This window comes from Haliotis cracherodii, unplaced genomic scaffold (assembly GCF_022045235.1).
Source record: "Haliotis cracherodii isolate W230 unplaced genomic scaffold, xgHalCrac1.p SCAF_14, whole genome shotgun sequence".
Taxonomy (NCBI): Eukaryota; Metazoa; Mollusca; class Gastropoda; order Lepetellida; family Haliotidae; genus Haliotis; species Haliotis cracherodii.
In genome coordinates this window covers 22,276,462-22,299,564 of record NW_027266269.1, presented here as the reverse complement: position 1 = coordinate 22,299,564, position 23,103 = coordinate 22,276,462, and the positions used below count along the sequence as shown (strand labels likewise).

At 39.2% G+C, this 23,103-nt stretch overlaps 2 protein-coding genes and 2 pseudogenes across 2 annotated transcripts in view; 3 read left to right on the top strand and 1 right to left on the bottom strand.

The window, feature by feature from the left end:
• Positions 1-21,495, top strand: part of LOC139461080 (uncharacterized) — a 70,149-nt gene extending 48,654 nt beyond the window's left edge. Inside the window, exons 4-5 of the mRNA XM_071242597.1 lie at positions 17,557-18,380; positions 18,486-21,495. Of these exons, the coding sequence (XP_071098698.1) occupies positions 17,557-18,380; positions 18,486-20,732 (3,071 nt within the window). The 3' untranslated portion in view covers positions 20,733-21,495. The remainder of the gene's footprint in view (positions 1-17,556; positions 18,381-18,485) is intronic.
• Positions 1-23,103, top strand: part of LOC139460295 (uncharacterized) — a 61,961-nt gene that overhangs the window by 448 nt on the left and 38,410 nt on the right. The window lies entirely within an intron of this gene.
• Positions 388-2,413, top strand: LOC139460625 (putative nuclease HARBI1; annotated as a pseudogene).
• LOC139460624 (uncharacterized) lies at positions 3,621-6,833 on the bottom strand (annotated as a pseudogene).

Here is a 23,103-nt window from a genome sequence, read left to right as displayed (position 1 = left end):
TAATAGCTTCAGCACTACACATATCTACATTATTATTATTGACCGATTTAAAATAAAACATGCATCAATTAGGATTTGGGTGATCCTGGCACAGTCAGGCTGGCTAGGCGTGACATTTCAAAAGCGAGGTCCGCATATTTGCCACGTCTTTCCTGAATCTTGTCAATCACATTCGTGTCCAAAGGGACAGAAAATTCAATGATATATATGATTTCATTGGATTTATCAAAAAGGACAAGATCAGGTTTGTTGGCCTGGCCCCGAGGTTATAAAACTTCCCTGAGTACCATTTCATGCTCAAATCCGGTTTCGTGCTCAACTCAAAACTCAGACTCAATAAACGGAGGTTATAAATAATCTGAGTACGTTTTCGTGCTCAACTTGGGCATGAAATCCGTACGATCTCAAGTACGCTTTGGACCGTGCTCAACGCTGAGTTCGACAACAACAATGGCAGCTCACCTGCGACAGACGCGACAAGCGAGGCGGAAAACCCGTGTTCCGAGAGTCTTTCGAGATCGTTCTAACCCGCTGGAAGATTTAGATGTGGATGAAGTTTTTGAACGTTATAGATTTAGGCCAAATACTATAATATATTTACTTGGTCTACTCAATATAACCAGAGAGACAGCTCGTAACTGAGCGGTTCCACCACTGTTGCAGTTGCTGGTATGCCTTCGCTTTTTGGCGACAGGCGCTATGCATCTGCTGCTTGGGGACAGCCTAAACATTTCCCGCTCTACAGCCGGCAGATGCATACGTGCAGTTTCGTTGGAAATCTCCAAACTGTCAGGAAGGTTTATTAAATTCCCAGTTGGAGGAGACGCTGTACGAGCGAAGGAGGCATTCGGCAACATTGCAGGTACGTACATGGGATTTTCCCAATGTAAACACAAATAAATGATTTCATTGGTGTGATTCGCGTCAGTGCCATTTTTATTGGTCAGTAAAAAGAAAATGGGTCAGAGGTCGAGGTCATGTATATAAATAAAATAGCATTATAATCAAGCGATAGATCTTGGGACGGGCTGTAAATGAAACTAGTAAACATTGCCCAGTGCAGTATGCTATCTATTGTGACACCATGACACGTTTTACTTACAGGATTCCCTAACGTAGTAGGGTGTATTGATGGAATGTTCATCCGGATACAGCGGCCTACCACGAACGAGGGAGACTTCGTGAACCGGAAAGGTTACCATTCCCTGAATGTACAGGTAAATAGGCAAAATTTTACTCCATAACTATTCGTTATAATGTATGTGTTGGTTTAGGGTTGGGGAGATGTATGACTTTTGTAAGTCTTATGTATGTATTGTGAATTGGAGTTTAAATTTCTGATTTGCTATCCCACAGATGTGCTGTGATGCAAATTTCTGCATCACAAGTTGCAACGCCAGCTGGCCGGAGTCTGTACATGACAGCCGCATTTTCCGGACGTCAGCACTGTGCAGGCAATTTGAAAATGGTAAGACACGTTTTTAGAACAATTTGGTGAAAGTATTCTGCAAGTGAACAAGCATATAGTTTATCCTGTTACAAATAATATAAAATCATTTCTGTTATAGTAATTATAAGTTAAGATGTCAAGAAGTAGCAAGTTGATCATTTAGTAAATTTAAATCAATATGCAGACATATTTGTATGACATCTCATTGAATTGAAGTGACATACAAAGGGCAATTGCTTTGGAACCCTGGATATGACATTGCATAAAATCTCAGAATCTCCATACCCATTTTAATTAATAAATTAGATTGGATTCATATCCTCATTTTCAATTATTTTTTTCTCACAAGTTATTTTTTAACTAAACAATTCGATTAATTAGGATGAATGTATTTGTTCCTGGAAAAAGGTTTATTTCATTCATCATGTTCAAGATAAATATTGAAATATTGTAATTCTTGATGAGACAAATTTTATTCATACATTATATGTACTTTTTACCAGTATTCAAATCATAAAACAATCTGTTATTCTTTCAATAATAAATAACCTTATTTTATTATGTTTAAGGACAGTACAAAGGTTTTCTGCTGGGGGACTCTGGCTACCCATGTCGTTGGTTCCTCCTGACGCCTCTACTGAACCCCACCAACCGAGCAGAGGAACGTTACAATGGTCATTGTGCAGGAGAAGAGTGCTCATTGAAAAGACCTATGGTGTCCTGAAACGGCGGTTTCAGTACCTGCACAATGAGCTCAGGGCGACCCCAAGACAGGCTGTGACCTATGTTGTTGCATGTGTTGTGTTGCATAATTTGGGTATTGAAAGGGGGGATATTATAAATCATGATGTAAATCTAATGCCTCCATCTTCAAATGTGAATAATTATGTGCCACCGGTTACAGGTCAAAATGATGGAGCTGATGTGAGACGGCACATTATTCACACATTTTTGAGTCGATAAGCATAGGAACATTTATTCCTACAATTTAATCTATTTGAATTTGTGATTTCAAATGTATATCATCTTAATTAATGATTGTGTGAGTGGTATTGCTCAGTAAGTCAGATATGTCATGGCAGTTAGACTTGAATACATAATCAATTTGGTCATTCAATGTTTTATTCAGATACAAGCAGTGCACAAAATGGAACAATATTTAGTTTGTATAGTCTGGCCATGCCAACAGTGCAGATTTATTTGTTGTTTAACTCCTTACTCAGCAATATTCCAGCTATATGACGGAGGACTGTAAAGTAATTGTGTCTGGACCAGACAATCCAGTGATTGATATCATGAGCATCGATCCACGCAATTGGGATCGATGACATGTATCAACCAAGTCAGTGAGCCTGACCACCCGATCCCGTTTGCTGCCTTTTACGTCAAGTAAAGTGGGAAAATGTTATAATATAAAGCACATACTACGGTAGAAACTACAATTTTTAGTCCATAAGTCCTTACAATGATAACATATAGCAAAAACCTGAAAAATGGCAAATGTCTACAAGTTCTTTCATACATTGACAAGTGGACACTTTGGCACGAACTGCAGGACTAGTTCAAATTTCTAACATTGCACATTGTGACAGAGCAATTCAATTCATATTTGTTTCTTAATTTCTAAATTTGAACAAGATAAAGAGTTAGCTGGAATAAAATGTTGTCATTTGTTGTGAGTAAAGATACAGAACTTATGCATGTTAGGATATTCATAATAGTCTGTATGAAGGACAAATATCTTGACCTAATGTTAGTATCAGCTGGACAAATGAAAAGTGCATGGTATTCATCATCTAGGTCTACACAAATTGCATAAACTATAAGTAAAGTCATGATCACTAGACATTCTATATTTATGTCTTTCTGTTGGCACATCATACTTGCATAAATGCTGAATTATCATCACAATGTTAGAGTTACATGCTTTAAAATGATCTTACTTAAGAGCACATAACAAAAAAATCAGGATTTTTGGAGCAATTGCATATGTAATGAATAGTGATAAAACAATACAGATAGAGTTGATATTGTGTAACAGTATTTCTTTGAAATATAATTAACTATTGTATCTGTCAAATTCAATTGATCATGTCCAAGCAAATCAGTAAATGTTGTTGTCATTCATATTGCATTTCTACATAACTCTCTTTAGTAATTTTGATAATAATTATTCTTCAGTTGGACATGATTCGACAAGAGAAACACCAAATTCCGCATTCATTTTTAGTTGGTAGTAGACTGATTTCCACTGCAGCATTTGAATTTCAATGTCTAATTTCTTTTGATTTTTTTCTAATAATTCAATTTCCAGTTTCAGCTTCCTTTGTTCAAGTTTGATCCTTTCCGTGTCCTGTATCGTGTTGTCATATGTTGCCTCAGCTTGTGTTCTTTTTCGTTTGCGCCCGGTCTTTTTGTCTGTAAATATAATGAGACTGACTTGTCACATTTTAGAAACATGAATTGTGTACTCTGCGTCATCTTTGGGAGTATAGTACTGTTGATAGCATTATGGGTGTTAGTGTGACTGAAATATAATTTGAATATATTTCCTGTCTCTTAGTATTTTCAGTGAATGTATTGTTTGGGGTAATACACGTATTAGCATCTTGCTATGAGTGTTTTCATTTCTATGCTTTCAATAAATCATACAAAGGTCATAGTTTATTAGTAGTAGTATTATACTAGTATTATACTAGTATTATAGAAGGATTATGCAAACATAAATTTGATCTGTAACTGCAATCTTGAATATACTGAAATACGCTCTGAAAATGTTCATTATTTAGTGTAGTAATATGTTCTACAGATATTACTCAGATCCTTCTGATGTACCTTCTGCTGGGTTGTCTTGCTCATCAATGTGATCTGCTTCACCATATTTAAAGGGGAAGAGTACACGCAAAAATCACTTTCTTTCTTTTTCTAAACAAAACGCAATTTTAGAATTAATTAGTATCTGTGAAAATATACACTCATTTTTTTCACAGTGAAAGTAGGAAGCTCACAATAGTGTGAAAATGATATGCCGTTATGAGGCCTTCGTTTTTCGAGCTAAACAGGCCTGAGTTATTCCCCTTAGATTATGACGTAATTGGTGCCAATTCAACTTGGTCCCTGTCTATTCTCAACGCAAAAGATATCAAGTACCAGTTTGCGGTAAAACAACATGGCCTACGACACACGACACGCAGTGGTGACTCAGCATAACACTATGCTGGCTGGCATCTGAGACGCTAGAATCACACACCTAGACCTACACCACGTGAAGCGGCTCTAACAAAGCATGATGACGTCATAATGTTTATCAATTGGCACCAATGACGTCATATTGCAAGGGGCATAAGCCATGGTGTTTTTGTTGTGGAAATAGAACACTTGGTAAATGTGAAAAATATAAATCGTTTTAATGCGAAAAATATGTTAATTAATTGTGATATTTTTATATTTTTGTCTATGACACTTCTAGGTTAACACTTTTAATGTGGAAAAAGTACAAGAAAAATAGGTTAATTTCCGTGTGAACTTGCCCTTTAAGCATTCAATAAAGTCACAAAATAAAGTTATACTTTAATGTTATTAATTGTGAATAATTACATTGATTGTATACAATGTGTCAGCTCAGACAATAATGTTATGACAGGAATAGCAAACTATGCTCTACAATACATGTTGGAAATTTTGGTATTATGTTCAAGACATGACCTATATAAGGGAGACAACCCACCGAGTAATTAGATACATGTCCCATGTTATAGATGTTATTACGTATAATAATACATGTTAATAGTATTCAGACATATGATGATATGTATTACCTTCTGGTGAAGCGGCAGCTACATCGCCATCATGAATGACTGAAGTGAACAGAATATTAAAATACAGTAATGCAGCTATTTCAATAATTTTCGGGTTAGAATTGACAAAAACAATTGCATTTGTGACTGAAATTGTGATGAGTGATTAATTTGATTATCTGACAAATATTAATCATTATTTGAATGATTTTGTACCAGTGCAATTCACAACAAATGTATTCATTACTTTGATCACAGGCATAAAAAAGTTGTTGTCTGAATTTTTTGTTGTTGTTTCCTTTGTCTTTTGACAGTACTTGATTTGTTTGTACTATATTTGATAAGTATTTTTGTCATCCAAATACATTGTCCCAGGTGATAGGTCTCACCATAACCAACATTAATGAGAAATAGTTGGCTTTAAAATTTACATTAATCTTTTACGTATTGAACTGCCCATACCATCAGTGTCAATGCCATGTTCTAGGCCATGAATACCAGGCCTCCCCACCAAAGACTGACAAAGGACCTCGTCCGCGTTGGACAGTGCTGGGAGTGGAGGCCCTCCTCCAGTTGTGGCCATTGACATTTTGAGGCCGTCGATCTTGCTTTTAGCTACAATACAAACTTGCAGTTTAGTTCAGTAACAATAACATATATATTGAAATATTAAATTTGGGTTTCATTGACATGTGTTCATGTGTTATGAGGGATAAACATGTGTTTCATCAATTATATAATAACCATTTAATACATTATGATGGAGTAACAATTTGGACACAATATGCCTCTTAGTATTTTTCTAATATAAAAGAGTACCTCTTTGTTTCAAATTGAAGTACTTCTTCTTCACTTCAATAGCCTCCCTTTTGGCATTGATGTGTCTTCTGAAAGTATATAAAAGAAGAGATATAATTTGAAGTAATATACAGAACATGTTTTCTTCTTCACTGTCAAGGAATTTCGGAGGGGAAAGCCCATGAAAATACATGTCTCCATTTAGATTACCGGTATATACAATAAAGTTAATACAACGAAGAATCAGGTATATCAAGAGTGTGCTTGTCATGACACACATTTTCGACTGTTTACTTATGCAAATCTGGGCACCACATTTCAACGCATGATCGAATACAGGACTCGTTGCGATATGTCACGCCTACGCCTGAGAACTTTATAACTTAATTACCCCAACCTCCACTCGAAATTGGTTTGAAAAGAATCCACTAAAACTGTTTGGAGGATGTCCCTTGACCTTGACCCTAACTAGATCAGCATCGATCAATCCTGTGTCATAAAAGTTGAATGAACACTTTGCGCAAGACCTATTTATAACTTAACTACCGCGATAATATAGCGTACCATGCTGCAAATGATATTAAACAACAATAACATATGAACAACTTACGTGTTGTCGTAACTTACGTGTCCATCCGCTGTCGATGGATGGACTTCACACCGCTTCCCTTTATTTCACCGAACAACAGTTGCTCTCGCTGAACAACTTCCTGGATGAGACAAACCTCCTCCGCTTCTGACCAGCCCTTACCCCACCTTCGTGATTCGGTCACGCCCTCCGTTGCCATTGTAAATAAGCAGACGACAACATCCGGGTTGTTTTCTTACCATTCTTGACGGAAGACTTACTTTCTTACTTACTTTGGAGATTGAACGTGCGCTTTCCGACTGATGCGTATTTCGCACACGGGCCCGGCCAGGACATTTAATGTGTTTCCGAAAGGGGCGAAGGTGGTCTGTGCAACCCAAGAGGGGGATTTAGGGGTTGCTTATATAGAATTTGGGAATTCTGAGATTTGGAATAGATGCCGATGGGATTGGGGAGCAGAACTAAGGGAGCTGGGTATGGTGGATGTTTGTTTGTTTATGTGATTTTGATTTGGTAGGTTATTGTTTTTTTAGATGCGTTTTATTAGTTCCGTTTTGATTAAGAATACGCCTAAGGCCTTGAAGTTTTCTAGTTTATTTTGTGGGTTTAGTATTGCTTCTAGAGTTAGAGCCTTGTTTAGATTGAGGGTGGTTTGTAATGCGGTTCGATGTGTTAGGTAGTGTGTGCAGTCGATGATTGCGTGTTCTGGGGTTTCTGGTTGTTTACAGTGTGGGCAGTTACCTGTAGTGTGTTTTTTTAATTTTTTTAGGTGGTTATTTAGGTTGGTGTGTCCTGTTTGGAGTTTAGTGATTACTCTGTCGATTTTTTTGGATGGATGGAGAATTTTTGATTTGGTTAGTGGTTTGCTGAGCACTTTTTTGATTTGGCTATTTGAGTTTAGATATAGGTTATGCCATTTTTTGTGATTTTTTGCTTGTTTACACTTTTAATTTCTGATTTTGAGATGGGTAAGTTTAAGCTTATTTCTGGGATTTTGAGGGATAGTTTAGCTGCTTTATCGGCGTTTTCATTACCGTATATTCCTACGTGGGCGGGTATCCACAAGAAGGTTATTTGTTTGCCTGCCTTAGTAAGGTCGTTGGAGCTTTTAAGTATTTGATTTATTAATTTAGGTCGGTTTTTGGTATTTTTGTTTTGGAGGGCTTGCAGTCCACTTAGGGAGTCGGTAAGTATTAGGATTTTTTTGTGTTTTTTGGATTCTTGATTATGGAGGGCTGAGGCCATGCCCATTAGTTCTGCCGTGAATATTGATTGGTTGTTTGGGAGTCGGAAGGATTGTGTGGTTTTAGTTGGCTGTGTGGTATGGACTCCGAAACCTGTGTGTTTGGAGGTCGGATCTGAGGATCCGTCCGTGTAAATGTGACACCAATTTGGCCAATTTTCGTGTATGTATGCTAGTGGGAGTTTTAGCTATGTTTGGGTCGTTTTTTTTATTTATTTGGCTAGCTAGTGTTGTGTCTATTTTGGGTATTTTAAGTTTAGGGGTGAAGATATTTGATTGTTTGCAGTTTTGTTTAAGATTTTTAATTTGGTGTTCATTTAGGTAGTTTGTTATTCTTTGGGATATTGGGGTAAGTAAGGGGTGTTTACGAGCTAGAGCTTGGTTTTTGGGGCTAATGTTTTGGTTCATTAAGTTTTGGATGAGAGGGTTTGATTGGGACGCGGCCCAGAAATTTAAGCTTAGCTGTTCCCTGCGTAGACTTAGTGGCATTTCTCCTGTTAAGGCCTGAAGTGAGGTGTAGGAGGTGCCATGTTGGGTGCGTGTAATTATTTTGAGAGCCTGATATTGTATTGCGTCAAGTTTTTTAGATAGAGAGTTGTTTAGGGTGTTGTATATGGTGCAGCCGTAGTCTAGTTTTGATCTAATTAGTGATATGTAGAGAGAGATGAGGGTATCTTTGGATGCTCCCCAGTTAGAGCCAGTTAGGCATCTAAGGGTGTTTAGGTCTTTACTGCATTTAGTTGTAAGGTTTTGGATGTGAGCATCCAAGGTGAGATGTTCATCGAAAATAAGTCCTAAGAATTTGGTTTGTTTTTGAAATTTGATTGTTTGATTGTTTAGCTGGAGGATTGGGGAGGCGGGTTTCATGTTTTTATGTTTGAATACTATTCCTGTTGTTTTTTCTGAGTTAAGGGAGAAGCCCCATTTGTCAGCCTATTGTTGTATTTTATTAAGAGATTTTTGGAGTAAATTTTGGACCATGTTCATGCTTTTAGTGCGGATCCAGATGGCTCCATCATCCGCGAATTTTGATGTGTTTACTTTAGGGGATAGGCCCTTTATGACCTTTTTTAAAGTTTTTGTATTAGCCCATCGTGCCATACCATGTCGAAAGCTTTAGAGAAGTCTAAGAAGATGCCTGTGGTATATTGTTTATTTAGTTTTCCTATCTTAATATCTTGTTCTAGTCGGGCGAGGTTATCTAGGGTTGAGCGGCCAGGAGTGAAACCGCTTTGATCTGGGTTTATGATGTTATTTTGGGTTAAATAATGTTGTAATCTATTTTTAGCCATTGATTCCATTACTTTACATAAATTTGAAGTTAGGGATATTGGTCTATATGAGTTAGCTTGATTAGCTGGTTTATTAGGTTTAGGGATTGGTATGACTAGGGCCAGTTTCCAGGGAGTAGGAACCTGTCCGTTTAGGTAGATGAGATTGTATAGTTTGAGTAGTGCCTGGAGTAGTTTTAGGGGGAGTTTTTTAATTATTTGGTAAGAAGTTAGGTCTAATCCTGGGGCTGTGCCCTTTTTCCTGTTTTGGATTACGTAGAGGAGCTCCTCCATTGTGTAGGGTTGATTTATTTCTAGATTGTTATTGTTTGGTTCTTTTGTGGGTTTGACGGAAGAGTTCCAAATTGCCGCTTATATCTTAAAACAAAGAGTCCTTTGAGCATGCTCAAGCCGAGCGTGAGTTGTTCTCAGCTGAGTACAGACCCAAGATGTTTTATAACCTCTGCTTGAGTACAAATCTCAACTGAGTACGAACTTGAGCATGAGCATGTATTTGAGCACGAAATTTTCTTCATAACCTCGGGCCCTGGATACTCCTGAAGCTGTAAACGGGCCTATTCCAAAAGAATTTGTATTTATCATATTCCATGACACCCTCTACATATTCTGGGTCGTACCATTGATGGACCTCTGAGTCTAAACCACAAGCATGGCGAGAACGGTAATAAAAGGATCCAACTACACCATCATGTCTCTTGAGATACTGTTTGTGCCAAAGCTGGGCATCCACTGACAATGTGTTGGAGAGTTCATATTTTAAACGAATTCTGATGGTCGATCCATGATGCCCTTTGTGGAAGTGACCATTTTCCAACATTACTTACAACTATCAATCTCTCTGACGAACCACCTTCAACAAGGCCAGTTGGTATTTATTCCAAACATTATGTACAGAAAACTGACACCTGACAGTGTCAGGCATGTTGGAGAAGAACTCATTCATAAGTCCTCTGCAAACCCTCATATACGTAAACCATGGTTTGATAATGATTTTTAAACAAGCTAGGAAAAATAAGAAGAAAGGTGAGAAATATTTTCGCCGATACCCCACTGTCAACAACCTGATTAATGTTAAAATCACGAGCGTCAAAGTGAGATGTACCTTTAAACAAATTATAAGTCATTCCTGGAGAAACTGTGTCTAAACTCAATTCCTGCACTCCCAGGTCTTAGGTGTGGAACATGAGTGAAAAGATTAAAGGCAAAGGATCAAAGTCTGGAGTTCACCATCTAAAGGGGCGGTCGGGTAGCCTAGTGGTTAAAGCGTTCGCTCGTCACGCCGAAGACCCGGGTTCGATTCCCGACATGGGTACAATGTGTGAAGCCCATTTCTGGTGTCCCCCGCCGTGATATTGCTGGAATATTGCTAAAAGCGGCGTAAAACCAAACTCACTCACTCACTCACCATCTAAAGGATGGTAATACACTGTTAACAACTAAATCTGACATTGCCAACAAACGTGGTGAAACTTTGGCAAACCATTCCTCATCATTCAACTATAACCCTCAATTTCAGAGGTTTCAAAAACAACACGAAAAAAAATATGTCAATTTTAACTCTTATAATGGTGAGGACTACAACGAAACATTTGCTCTCCAGTTTATTAGTCTGGTACTTGGAGACCAATAACCTCCTGTGTTACATCAAGTGTGGTTTCCAAATAAAATACAAGGCAGGAATCAATAAACGTCATGGATTTAAACCAACAATCGGTCATACCTAGTTGGGTTGTGAGTCAAGACATGATGAGGTCGTTTAACGAAGTTGTCTATTGGCCATGGTCGGTTTACCCACGAATATACAGACGATTATGAACCTCCTGAGTGGATTCCTTGTGACGAAAGGTTCACCGTTAAACATAAATTGCTTGACTGTGTAAACTTTGCAATTGCGAGGGGATTCACATTATCAAACAGTAAATCTGAAAGATCTCTTTTCCTGTGTAAGCGGGCATCTCATTCTCAGCTACTTAAAAGAAATTGGTCTCTAAAATACATTTAAGTATGTATGTGAGTAATGAATTGCTTGTTTTTAAACTCGGTGTGATGATTTTACCAACTGACATTATTAAAGGCTCTATCCAGGTTTTAAAGTACAATAAAATGATTGTCCCCCTGTGTGACACCCAATCCTTTCATAATCGATGTAACTATCATCAACCAGTGTTTTAAGCCAACTCATTGCTGAGTATTTTTAGATATTGGCTAGTATTGAGCACAACCACCGATAGCTGAAGTGATGAGGTAAATCCTGCTGGGATATCTTGCAGGAAGAAGAGGGACCGTAAGTCCCCATGATCCCCAGCTTTGGTTACTGGTGGCCTATAGTCCGTGTTTTAAACTGTATAAATGATATTGTTATGCCCAAATGTGTATGATAAAAGATAAATACATATAATTTTGCACTCATGACTCACATGTTATTTAATGAACACATTGAACACTTTTGTCAAATATTAACAGAATGTATAAGGTGAACAAATTGCAGGGTAAATATATCGTTGTGTTCTTCTAATAAGTACTTTCCTAAGGTCATAACTAATTAATACTCTTCACAGTAATAAACAACCCACGCCTGTATCTGACAAAGAAGACCGAGTTGAATGCTCCGAAAGCTCGCAATGTGGCAATGGGAGGACAACAGGTGGTTCATCAACCACAAGGCCCCCGCTCTGAAGACCACACAGAGAAAACCAGTAAGGAACATATAAACAAACCTTCATTGTAACATGGATGTCCATGAATGATATCTCCTGGCGTGTGTGTATATTTCCACAGTGCGTTTTGCTCCAAATGAGAATGATGAATTGCAAAAAAACTCAAATTCGGGAATAAACTATCAAATGCCAATACGGTACACGGCAATGAATACCCTGTACCCATTAATAACTGCTGTTTGTTATTTTCAGTCGATTCTCCGGAATATGTTGTTTCAGAAACTATCATGTTGATATGTGTTCAAGTTGACATCACCCATGGGGACAACGGTAGAAGGAACAGCACAAATACGTGCTTCATTGTATATGTCATTGTTGACTGACAAGATGCGCTACTCAGCTAGGTGTTTTTTTAAGGTGTATGGTTCACTTTCCAAGTGAAGCAGGTAGGGAAAACCATTTTATGCCATTAATTAATACTTAGAAAAAGCGTCTAAAGCTCATGGTATGTCTCCTAACAAGCTGAAAAATGTTGACTCCAGCAAGCCGTCGTAGTGGACGGGGAACATATCAAAACTATGTAGGGTTGTTAAATTAGACAGTTTTCAAATGAGTCGTGAAATTGTTAAACTGCTTTAACAAAATAGGTACATGTCATTGAAACTATTTAAGAAATACCTTGAAACTGAACATGATTTAATTCTTACAAAATAGAAGCTATGGCAATTGTTGCATACATTTGGATACAGATACAAAAGGATCAGTGGTGAAAAAGCGCTCGGTTCAAAATTATAATAAAGAGATATCAATTCTACAGAGGGACAACATCAAATTTCAAAACACAGTAGGTTTATCTCCTAAATGAGCGGGGCGGTCGGGTAGCCTACTGGTTAAAGCGTTCGCTCGTCACGCCGAAGACCCGGGTTCGATTCCCGACATGGGTACAATGTGTGAAGCCCATTTCTGGTGTCCCCCGCCGTGATATTGCTAGAATATTGCTAAAAGCAGCGTAAAACCATACTCACTCACTCCTAAATGAGCGGCTAGGACTTTCTGGAGTGGGTGAAAAACAAATCGGTCCCTGCTTTGCAGGCCAAGTCCCTTATTATCTTGGACAATGCACCATATCACAGTATACAGGATGCAGACAGCAAGGTCCCGACGTCTAATAACCTTAAAAGGAGACATTGTGATGTGGCTGTAATATGACCTTTCCTTCCAGGGCTACAAAACCATAGGTCTATGAAATCATCAAATCTGACAAACCTAAACCCGTGTATAGGGTTTGCTGTTACATAAAAGGTCAAAGTCCCCCCTTACCTTTGCGACCTGAACTCAATAGAGTTGATATGGGATGTCGTCAAAGGTGACGTTGCCCGATTGAACACGTTTAAATTGCGTGATGTTGAAAAGCTAGTACATTAATCCCTTGGTCAGGTAACAGGGGACACATGGCAGCGTTGGGTTACCAAAGTCGTCAATGGGATAGAGTCAAGATACTGGCCACGTGATGGACTTCAGCAGGCAACAGTCCCATCAATATTTGTGACCATCAGCAGTGACACAAGCAATTCCGATGACGAGGACGGTGACATGAGCGAGTCAGATTGCGATTTAATTTAAGAGAGACGACCTCTCTTATACTGTTATTCCCTGTACCGTTCTGTACTGCGTGCACTAGGTGTTTGCGCTGTTCCTCTATCCGTTTAACCTGACCCGTGAAGATCCGGGGTAGAATAGGTCTTTAGCAACCCATGCTTGCCGTAAAAGGCGAATTTCCTCACGGGATCGGGTGGTTAGGCTCGATGACTTGGTTGAAGCATGTCATCGATCCCAATTGCGTGGATCTATGCTCATGATATCAATTACTTGATTGTCTGGTCCAGATTCGATTATTTACAGAACGCCGCCATACAGCTGGAATATTGCAAACCAACCAAACGTTAAACCCCCTCCGTTAAAGCTGTCAAATTTTACACATAACAACATGATAGTTTCTTCAACAACGTTTTCCAGTTATGGGAATAAAAATATCAAACAGCAGATATTTTTGGGTACAGAATAATTCATTGCCGTGTACCGTATGGACATTTAATAGACCATTTCCGATTTTGAGTTATTTTGCATTTCATCGATGTCATTTGGAGCCAAACGGACTGCAATGTTTTCTGCCAAATTCCTTTGGTTCACACAAAGGGTTGTGATGTACTGGTTGTTAGCCACTGCACTCAATACAACGAAACAATGTGGGGTTCATGGATGACTCCGGCATCTAAGGCGCTGCAATTTGCTGTGGTTTTCATCTTCAATATGTGGCCTGAACCTAAAGTCGTAGGTTCGAACCGCAGGTGCGCACTGATAGTTATTCCTGGTCTCTCACCATCATAGCCATGCCCAGACCTGCATCACTTCTGATTTTCTTCCAACACTAAGTAACCAAATCGTGATATGATTTAAATACTTTTGAAATATGCCTCAAATCCAAATCACTCACGCATGAATACGTAAATATGACTCCTGTCATTATCTATCCAAGAATGATCATCACTACCTCAGTTTGTTTAAAGGATGAAATCAGAACGTAACATATTTTCACATTTTCATCAGAAGTCTGACACCAGTCGTCACTCAGATGTATTCAGACATGATCATCGCCTAACAAGCTAACATTACATCCCTAAATTCGCTGTGGTCTGTTATTGAAGGTTTTCACAAAACTGGTGCTCAATGCAATTGTCTGACACATACTGCTATGCTGTAAAACCTATTGAAAACATCATTTATCCCACATAATCTAAAGTTCCGGAAGATTTACATGATAGAAACCCTCCAAGGTAGTTGAATGTTCAATTTGTTTTGGTTTGTTTTTTTCTACAGAAACCCCGAGAGACCCGAGATTACATCACATGAGAGGTAGACAATGTTACATAACCATGTCTCACTGATTGTCATGGCTGTACTCAGATATACAATACATAGGAATTCTAGGATGACCACTATAACCTGCTGATGATGAGCAAAGGATAAAAGTGTAATATAATAAAGACATTGCATGTCAATTTCTGTCAGTATGAGTACTTAATTTATCTATTTTATGTTGACGTCGTATATTTACTCGATGTTTTTGCTGGTGGACCAAGCCCCCGAGTTTCATCATAAACTCAGTAGCAAATATCTATGCTGAGTCAAATCCAATAGAAACGTTTGTGCTGAGACTTTAAATCCGCGCCCCAATGTGTTGCAAATCGAACAGTTTTCTTAAACGAGTTTCCTCACTTATAAGCAGCAGACTACCTGCATTTGCACATAGCAAACGTAATATAAAGTTAACATATCATGTCAGTGAGGTACATGCCTTGCCTCGCGAGTATTTTGACAAGCTGAATCGTTAACTGCCATCGTAAGCTGCCATCCACCATCAGAGTGTTCAAATAACAAGGTCCTTTCTTGTTTAGCAGTCAACTTGCCATTATAAGATGATCAGGAAACTGAAAATTATTCTACTTATACATTCTTTTTTGAAACTATTTGAGTTGTCCAGCTTAAAAACGATGATACAAAAAGAAGGAGGGAGTTGGGGCAGAATTAAAGCATCAATGTAATCAGATTGCTATCTATCGTTATTCCCCTTAACGGTAGTCAACTGTACATACTGATATTGGTCCAAATTATTATTTAATTAGAACGGACAATCTCAGAGATCAAGATATGGACAGAGGATCGGTTTAAGATGTCATTTGTTGACGACATTGTGAAGAAGATTGACTCAGGACAGCGCTGGATCACAATCACTGGTAATGCTGGTGATGGGAAGACAACGACAGCCTACATGGTGTTGGATGAGATGATGAAGCAGGGCAGGGAGGTGTTTCACGTGAAGGAGCCTGACCAGTATTACATCCTGACAGAAAATACCAACCAAAGAGTCAAACTTGTTGTCATGATGAATGATGTCATAGGTGCGTTTGCCTTGGACAAACTAGCTTTCAGCAAATGGAAACCTGTCATCTTTGATGCCCTTGAAAATATCAGAAAAACTAACAAGTCTGAATTCGCAAGCACTCTGACCATTATCTTTGTCCTAAGGGCAAACGTTCTCTGTGAAGCACGTGGCAGTTTTGACAAACATACACTTGATATTGTAGGCAAGGAAGCTCTTATATCTCTTGCTTCACTTCCTGAAACAGAGCGCATGGAAATTCTCCAGTATCACCTGACACTTGCAGGTATTATTGACATACCGGAGAGCAGGAAGAAACAGGTAGTTCGTACCAAGACACCACATGGATTTCCACATTGTTGTCAAATCTTTACAGAATTAAAAGCTCAAGGAAAACAAATGGACATTGAAAAATTCTTTTCCTGTCCTCTTGAGTGTCTTGAAAGCGTCATCAACACACATCTTCAGAATGAGGAAACAAAGGAAGTGTTTAAGATGCTGATGAAAAAGGATGGAAAACTTGACCTGAATGAAATAGACAATGACGAAGAAAGGAACCATCTACTGTCAGTGTCATCTCATTTGTTTGGAAGCTACCTGTCAGACAACAATGGCATGATAACGTTCTCACATTCCTCAATCTATGAAAGTGTAGCACATTGCATTGCACAAGTAGACGTAGTATTTGCAATCAAACATTTCAGCTTCTCTTACATAATGCAGAGCATGAAATTTATGGAGACCCAATGCATTTCGCGGAATGTCATCAATGTTGCTCCAACCAAGATGAATATTAAAACATTTGGTGAAAGACTGACGCAGGCTGTGGCCGACGGATTGTTTTCTGTCCTTGAACACAATTTCTTTCAAAAGGAAGATATTTGTAGGGATTTCTTTTCATCTTTGATCAGGACCAATAATCTGAACTTGGAGGTAAGAAAGAAAAGAGGTCATAAACTATAGAAATAACATTTTGTAAAGACAATGTGTAATGTAAAGGCTTTATTCTCACGACCTTTTGTGTCCATTGGGTTCAAATGCATACTGTTTGAGCAGAGTCCCTATCAAAGCCTAAACTCACTCACTCCCAAATACATTTCACACTTTCCTCATCTTGCGTGATATGAGAGAGGTACGCACTTGTTCCCTTATATAGCCAAACTAGCTTCTGGAACATTCCATAACATCCTTGATTAGTCTAACGGTACTAGAACATTACAGAAGATTATAGATTACACTTGACGACACAAGCATCCAAATATGACCACTGCTTACATTAAATAGTACTACATTCCTGACAACTTATGTTCTCAAAACACAATGATATGACCTTTTACTGAATCTCAGCAGAAACAATGCAATACAATTGCAACACTTTTTAACAATAAATGACACTGCAATAAAACAAAATGTCAAAAAATTCTTGTTACGAATATTTTTTTTTCAGAATCATAAACTGGTGGCATTTGACAACGGAGACAGCAATGGAGACACCATGTTGCATGTTGTGTCAAGATGTAAAAATACGACAGCTATCCACGTTCTTCTGGAGTATGGCGCAGATGTGAACAAGGGTAATAAGCGGGGGGAAACAGCCTTCCATAATTTGTGTGAAGGCGAAGGTGTCGATGCAAGTGTTCTCAAGCTGATGCTCAAACACGGGGCGGATGTCAACAAGGTGAGTGGGGATGGCGGAACTGCTCTCCACTGTCTGTGTAGTGCGAGTACTGTCGATGTTGAGACTGTGGGTGTGGATGACAAGTCAGCACTTCATGTCTTGTGTGGAGAAGGGGATGTTAACGTGTTAACCTGTGCTAGGGATGATGTCAATGAAAGCGCTATCAAGCTGTTGTTACAAAACGGTGCTGATGTGAACAAGGCTGGCGTGGGGGACTGGACAGCACTTCACTTTCTGTGTGCTAGGGATGATGTCAATGAAAGCGCTATCAAACTGTTGTTACAAAACGGAGCTGATGTCAACAAGGCTGAGGTTGATGGCTTGACAGCACTTCACTGGCTGTGTGCTAGGGATGATGTCAATGAAAGCGCTATCAAACTGTTGTTACAAAACGGAGCGGATGTCAACAAGGCTGGCGTGGAGGGCGTGACAGCACTTCAATATCTGTGTGCTAGAGATGTTGTCAATGAAAGCACTATCAAACTGTTCTTTCAAAACGGAGCTGATGTCAACAAGGCTGGCGTGGAGGGCTTGACAGCACTTCACTATCTGTGTGCTAGGGATGTTGTCAATGAAAGTGCTGTCAAACTGTTGTTACAAAACGGAGCTGATGTCAACAAGGCTGAGGTTGATGGCTTGACAGCACTTCACTGGCTGTGTGCTAGGGATGATATCAATGAAAGCGCTATCAAACTGTTGTTACAAAACGGAGCGGATGTCAACAAGGCTGGCGTGGAGGGCGTGACAGCACTTCAATATCTGTGTGCTAGGGATGTTGTCAATGAAAGCACTATCAAACTGTTCTTTCAAAACGGAGCTGATGTCAACATGGCTGGCGTGGAGGGCTTGACAGCACTTCACTATCTGTGTGCTAGGGATGTTGTCAATGAAAGTGCTGTCAAACTGTTGTTACAAAACGGTGCTGATGCCAACAAGGCCAGCTTGGAAGGCAGGACAGCCCTTCACTTTGTGTGTACTAGGGATGTTGTCAAGGAAAGCGCTATCAAACTGTTGTTACAAAAACGAGGTGATGTCAACAAGGCTGACGAGGATGGCGTGACAGCACTTCACTGTCTGTGTGACAGGGATGATGTCAATGAAAGCGCTGTTAAACTGTTGTTACAAAACGGAGCTGATGTCAACAAGGCTGGCGCGAAGGGCGTGACAGCTCTTCACTATCTGTGTGCTAGGGATAATGTCAATGAAACTGCTGTCAAACTGTTGTTACAAAACGGAGCGGATGTCAACAAGGCTGGCGTGGAGGCCGTGACAGCACTTCACTATCTGTGTGCTAGGGATAATGTCAATGAAAGTGCTGTCAAACTGTTGTTACAAAACGGAGCGGATGTCAACAAGGCTGGCGCGAAGGGCGTGACAGCACTTCACTATCTGTGTGCTAGGGATAATGTCAATGAAAGAGCTGTCAAACTGTTGTTACAAAATGGAGCGGATGTCAACAAGGCTGGCGTTGAGGGCATGACAGCACATCACTATCTGTGTGTTGGAGATGATGTCAATGAAAGCGCTATCAAACTGTTGTTACAAAACGGAGCTGATGTCAACAAGGCTGGCGTGAAGGGCATGACAGCACTTCACTATCTGTGTGTTGGAGATGATGTCAATGAAAGCGCTATCAACTTGTTGTTACGAAACGGTGCTGATGTCAACATGGCTAGCGTGAAGGGCGTGACAGCACTTCACCATCTGTGTGAAGGAGATGTTGTCAATGAAAGCGCTATCAAATTGTTGTTACAAAACGGAGCTGATGTCAACAAGGCTGGCGTTGAGGGCATGACAACACTTCACTATCTGTGTGTTGGAGATGATGTCAATGAAAGCGCTATGAAATTTTTGTTACAAAACGGAGCGGATGTCAACAAGGCTGACGTGGAGGGCATGACAGCACTTCACTATCTGTGTGATGGAGATGATGTCAATGAAAGCGCTATCAAACTGTTGTTAAAAAACGGTGCTGATGTCAACAAGGCTAACGTGAAGGGCGTGACAGCACTTCACCATCTGTGTGATGGAGATGATGTCAATGAAAGCGCTATCAAACTGTTGTTACAAAACGGTGCTGATGTCAACAAGGCTAGCGTGAAGGGCATGACAGCACTTCACCATCTGTGTGTTAGGGATGATGTCAATGAAAGCGCTGTCAAACTGTTGTTACAAAACGGAGCGGATGTCAACAAGGCTGACGTGGAGGGCATGACAGCACTTCACTATCTGTGTGATGGAGATGATGTCAATGAAAGCGCTATCAAACTGTTGTTAAAAAACGGTGCTGATGTCAACAAGGCTAGCGTGAAGGGCATGACAGCACTTCACCATCTGTGTGATGGAGATGATGTCAATGAAAGCGCTATCAAATTGTTGTTACAAAACGGAGCGGATGTCAACAAGGCTGACGTGGAGGGCATGACAGCACTTCACTATCTGTGTGATGGAGATGATGTCAATGAAAGCGCTATCAAACTGTTGTTAAAAAACGGTGCTGATGTCAACAAGGCTAGCGTAAAGGGCATGACAGCACTTCACCATCTGTGTGATGGAGATGATGTCAATGAAAGCGCTATCAAACTGTTGTTACAAAACGGTGCTGATGTGAACAAGGCTAGCGTGAAGGGCATGACAGCACTTCACTATCTGTGTGTTAGGGATGATGTCAATGAAAGCGCTGTCAAACTATTGTTACAAAACGGAGCTGATGTCAACATGGCTGGCGATGAGGGCATGACAACACTTCACCATCTGTGTGTTAGGGATGATGTCAATGAAAGCGCTGTCAAACTGTTGTTACAAAACGGTGCTGATGTCAACATGGCTGGCGTTGAGGGCATGACAACACTTCACTATGTGTGTGTTGGAGATGATGTCAATGAAAGCGCTATCAAACTGTTGTTACAAAACGGTGCTGATGTCAACAAGGCTGGCGTGAAGGGCATGACAGCACTTCACTATCTGTGTGCTAGGGATAATGTCAATAAAAGTGCTATCAAACTGTTGTTACAAAACGGTGCTGATGTCAACAAGGCTGGGGTTGAGGGCATGACAGCACTTCACTGTCTGTGTGTTGGAGATGATGTCAATGAAAGCGCTATCAAACTGTTGTTACAAAACGGAGCTGAAGTCAACAAGGCTGGGGTGGAGGGCATGACAACACTTCACTATATGTGTGGTGGAGATGATAGTACTGCCCAAGTGATGATCCATCGTGATCCAGTGAACATGACGGAAGATGATGAGAGTAGAAGACATCAACGGTGTATTTGTATCTGCTGCTGATGTAGCTGCAGTAAGAACTCAATCCAGCAACACGTTCTTGTTATCAACAAAAATGATTAAGTCCGTAGTGGTTGGTAGGTAATGATCAAAATATGTTTAACCCGACTAGTGATTCAATCGTGTGTTTATATGGACACGTGTGACAACGGAAGGCTTAAGGAGATTACGTACACGAAGCTGAGGGTCAAATGGCAAGACAGTAATTCACTCTCTCTGTGTCACTTAATGCCAACAAGAGCAAATGGGCCAGCATAATGTTGTTGGAAAGGTTTATTGCAAGGATGCAACATTGAAATGTTTGTTTCGGACTGTAAAAACAAGACAAGCAGTTATATGTATATACACAGTACATACTGATATTTAAAAGGCAAGCGTACACATAAACCGAAACTGTTACGACTTCCGACATTTGCAGATTATGGTCAGACAGCGTTGGACGTATACGTGCCCATGTCGTCATGCACATCATGCGATATGTGATTATTGTCGCTACATGTGGGACAACTGCACAAAGGCTACAAACTGACTAATGCTGGCCTTACTAATTCTGTGAAGTTACATCAAGGCCTTCTGGATTTTGAGTTCGTTTCTCTTCATTTTTTTCTCCCTCACGTCCGAAAGTACAGTATGGCTCAAACAATACAAAATGTATTTATTTCGTTAATATATCACCGACCCTTGGAAAAAAGGATTTCCCGTTTTAGTAAAACAATTCCCGCAATATTTTGTCATAATGATGTTTCGAGGAACCAGTACCTATTGGTTCAGTTTGTTCCCTTTTAAGCTATCATTACTGAGGATATGGATGCGAAACACACAGAGTGACATTTATGTACTTATTCCAGCAACAGAGGTGAGAATAAGCATGATAGAATGTTAGTTCAATGTTTGAGGAGAAATAAGCATCTTAAGACAACACAGTACAATCTCATTCGGTGTGGTTGCTGCTGTTTATTTAACAAATCGAACATATCTCCGAGGGAGGTTTTTTTATTCAGATCGAATTGGTGTGTCTATTTGTTTTAAATTAGTATCTAAGTTTATGTGTTATTCGTCAAAGCCATTAAAGGAAATTAGGTTCGTGTTAATGTGAGGGATCCCGAGTCAGAATTACCTAGCAACCTATTACATACATTTTGTCAGCTATGTCATATAGTACAGTCAGCAAGATATGGTATACAGTGCCGTTAGTCAGCAATGCCATAGAGTACAGTTAGTAAACTATGACATATAGTACATAGATTTAGTCAGCTATGGCATAGAGTATAGTTAGTCAGCAATGATATATAGTATAGTTAGCCAGCTGTGACACATTGTATAGTTAGTCAGCTATGACATATAGTACAGTTAACCAGTTATGGAATGAAAGCACTATCAAACTGTTGTTGCAAAACGGAGCTGATGTCAACAAGGCTTGCGTGAAAGGCGGGACAGCACTTAATAACTCATTTGCCAATTTTTTCAATTTTCTGTCAAACTGTCTTCTTGTATTGTTTTTGTGTGCAATTGATTTCTCTTCCGATATATCAATTTAAGTCTTCAGAAACCTTTCAAGTGAAAATGTGTTTTCCTTAATTCTTGATACTTGTATGTATTTTGTGCATGTCAGTATGAAATGATTTAACAGAATGTTAAAGTAAAACAGAGCATTTTGTAAATGAAAATTGTTTTGAACATTTTTCATTCAGAAAACATTCAACTTTCGCCCAAAACTCTTTAACATGCTTACAATCCCAATATACATATGGTAAGAATTCAGTATCATTTTCACAAAATGAGCACAGATCATCATCGAGAATTTTCTATTTAAACAATTCTTTCTTTGTATAGATGATACGATAAATAACATTATATTGAAAATCAAGTAATTTTACATCTTTTGTACACTTTCTGTATCTGATAAAACACCCTTCCATGATCTATCTAAGTCGAGAATAGTATCCCATTTTTCACAGACTGTTGGGAGATTTGCTGTAGTTATAGTCTTAGCATAAAAATATCTGGAGCCTTTAGGCGCTACAAGTAAGTCCATCAAAGTGGTATTTAAATGTTGATTATATAAGATAATGTGATTATTTCTAATAGCATCTGTCCAGGTTTTGGTATGTTTAATAGAACTTGGTAATAGTCAATAAATGGCCTTTAATTTGGTATTTTCTTTTAAGTTCATTAAAGGGCATTATATCATCTTCATTACAGAGATCTTTAATAGTGTAAATTCCCTTTAAAAACAAATTTCTTATAATGAAATCGGTTTTTGTAGAAACTGATCGTTACGCCAAAGAGGTTTTGATAGTACTTCTTCAATGTTTGTGGAGTTAGTTTTGTGACTTCCACACAGTGTTTCCCAAGCAGCCAAAACATCTCTCCA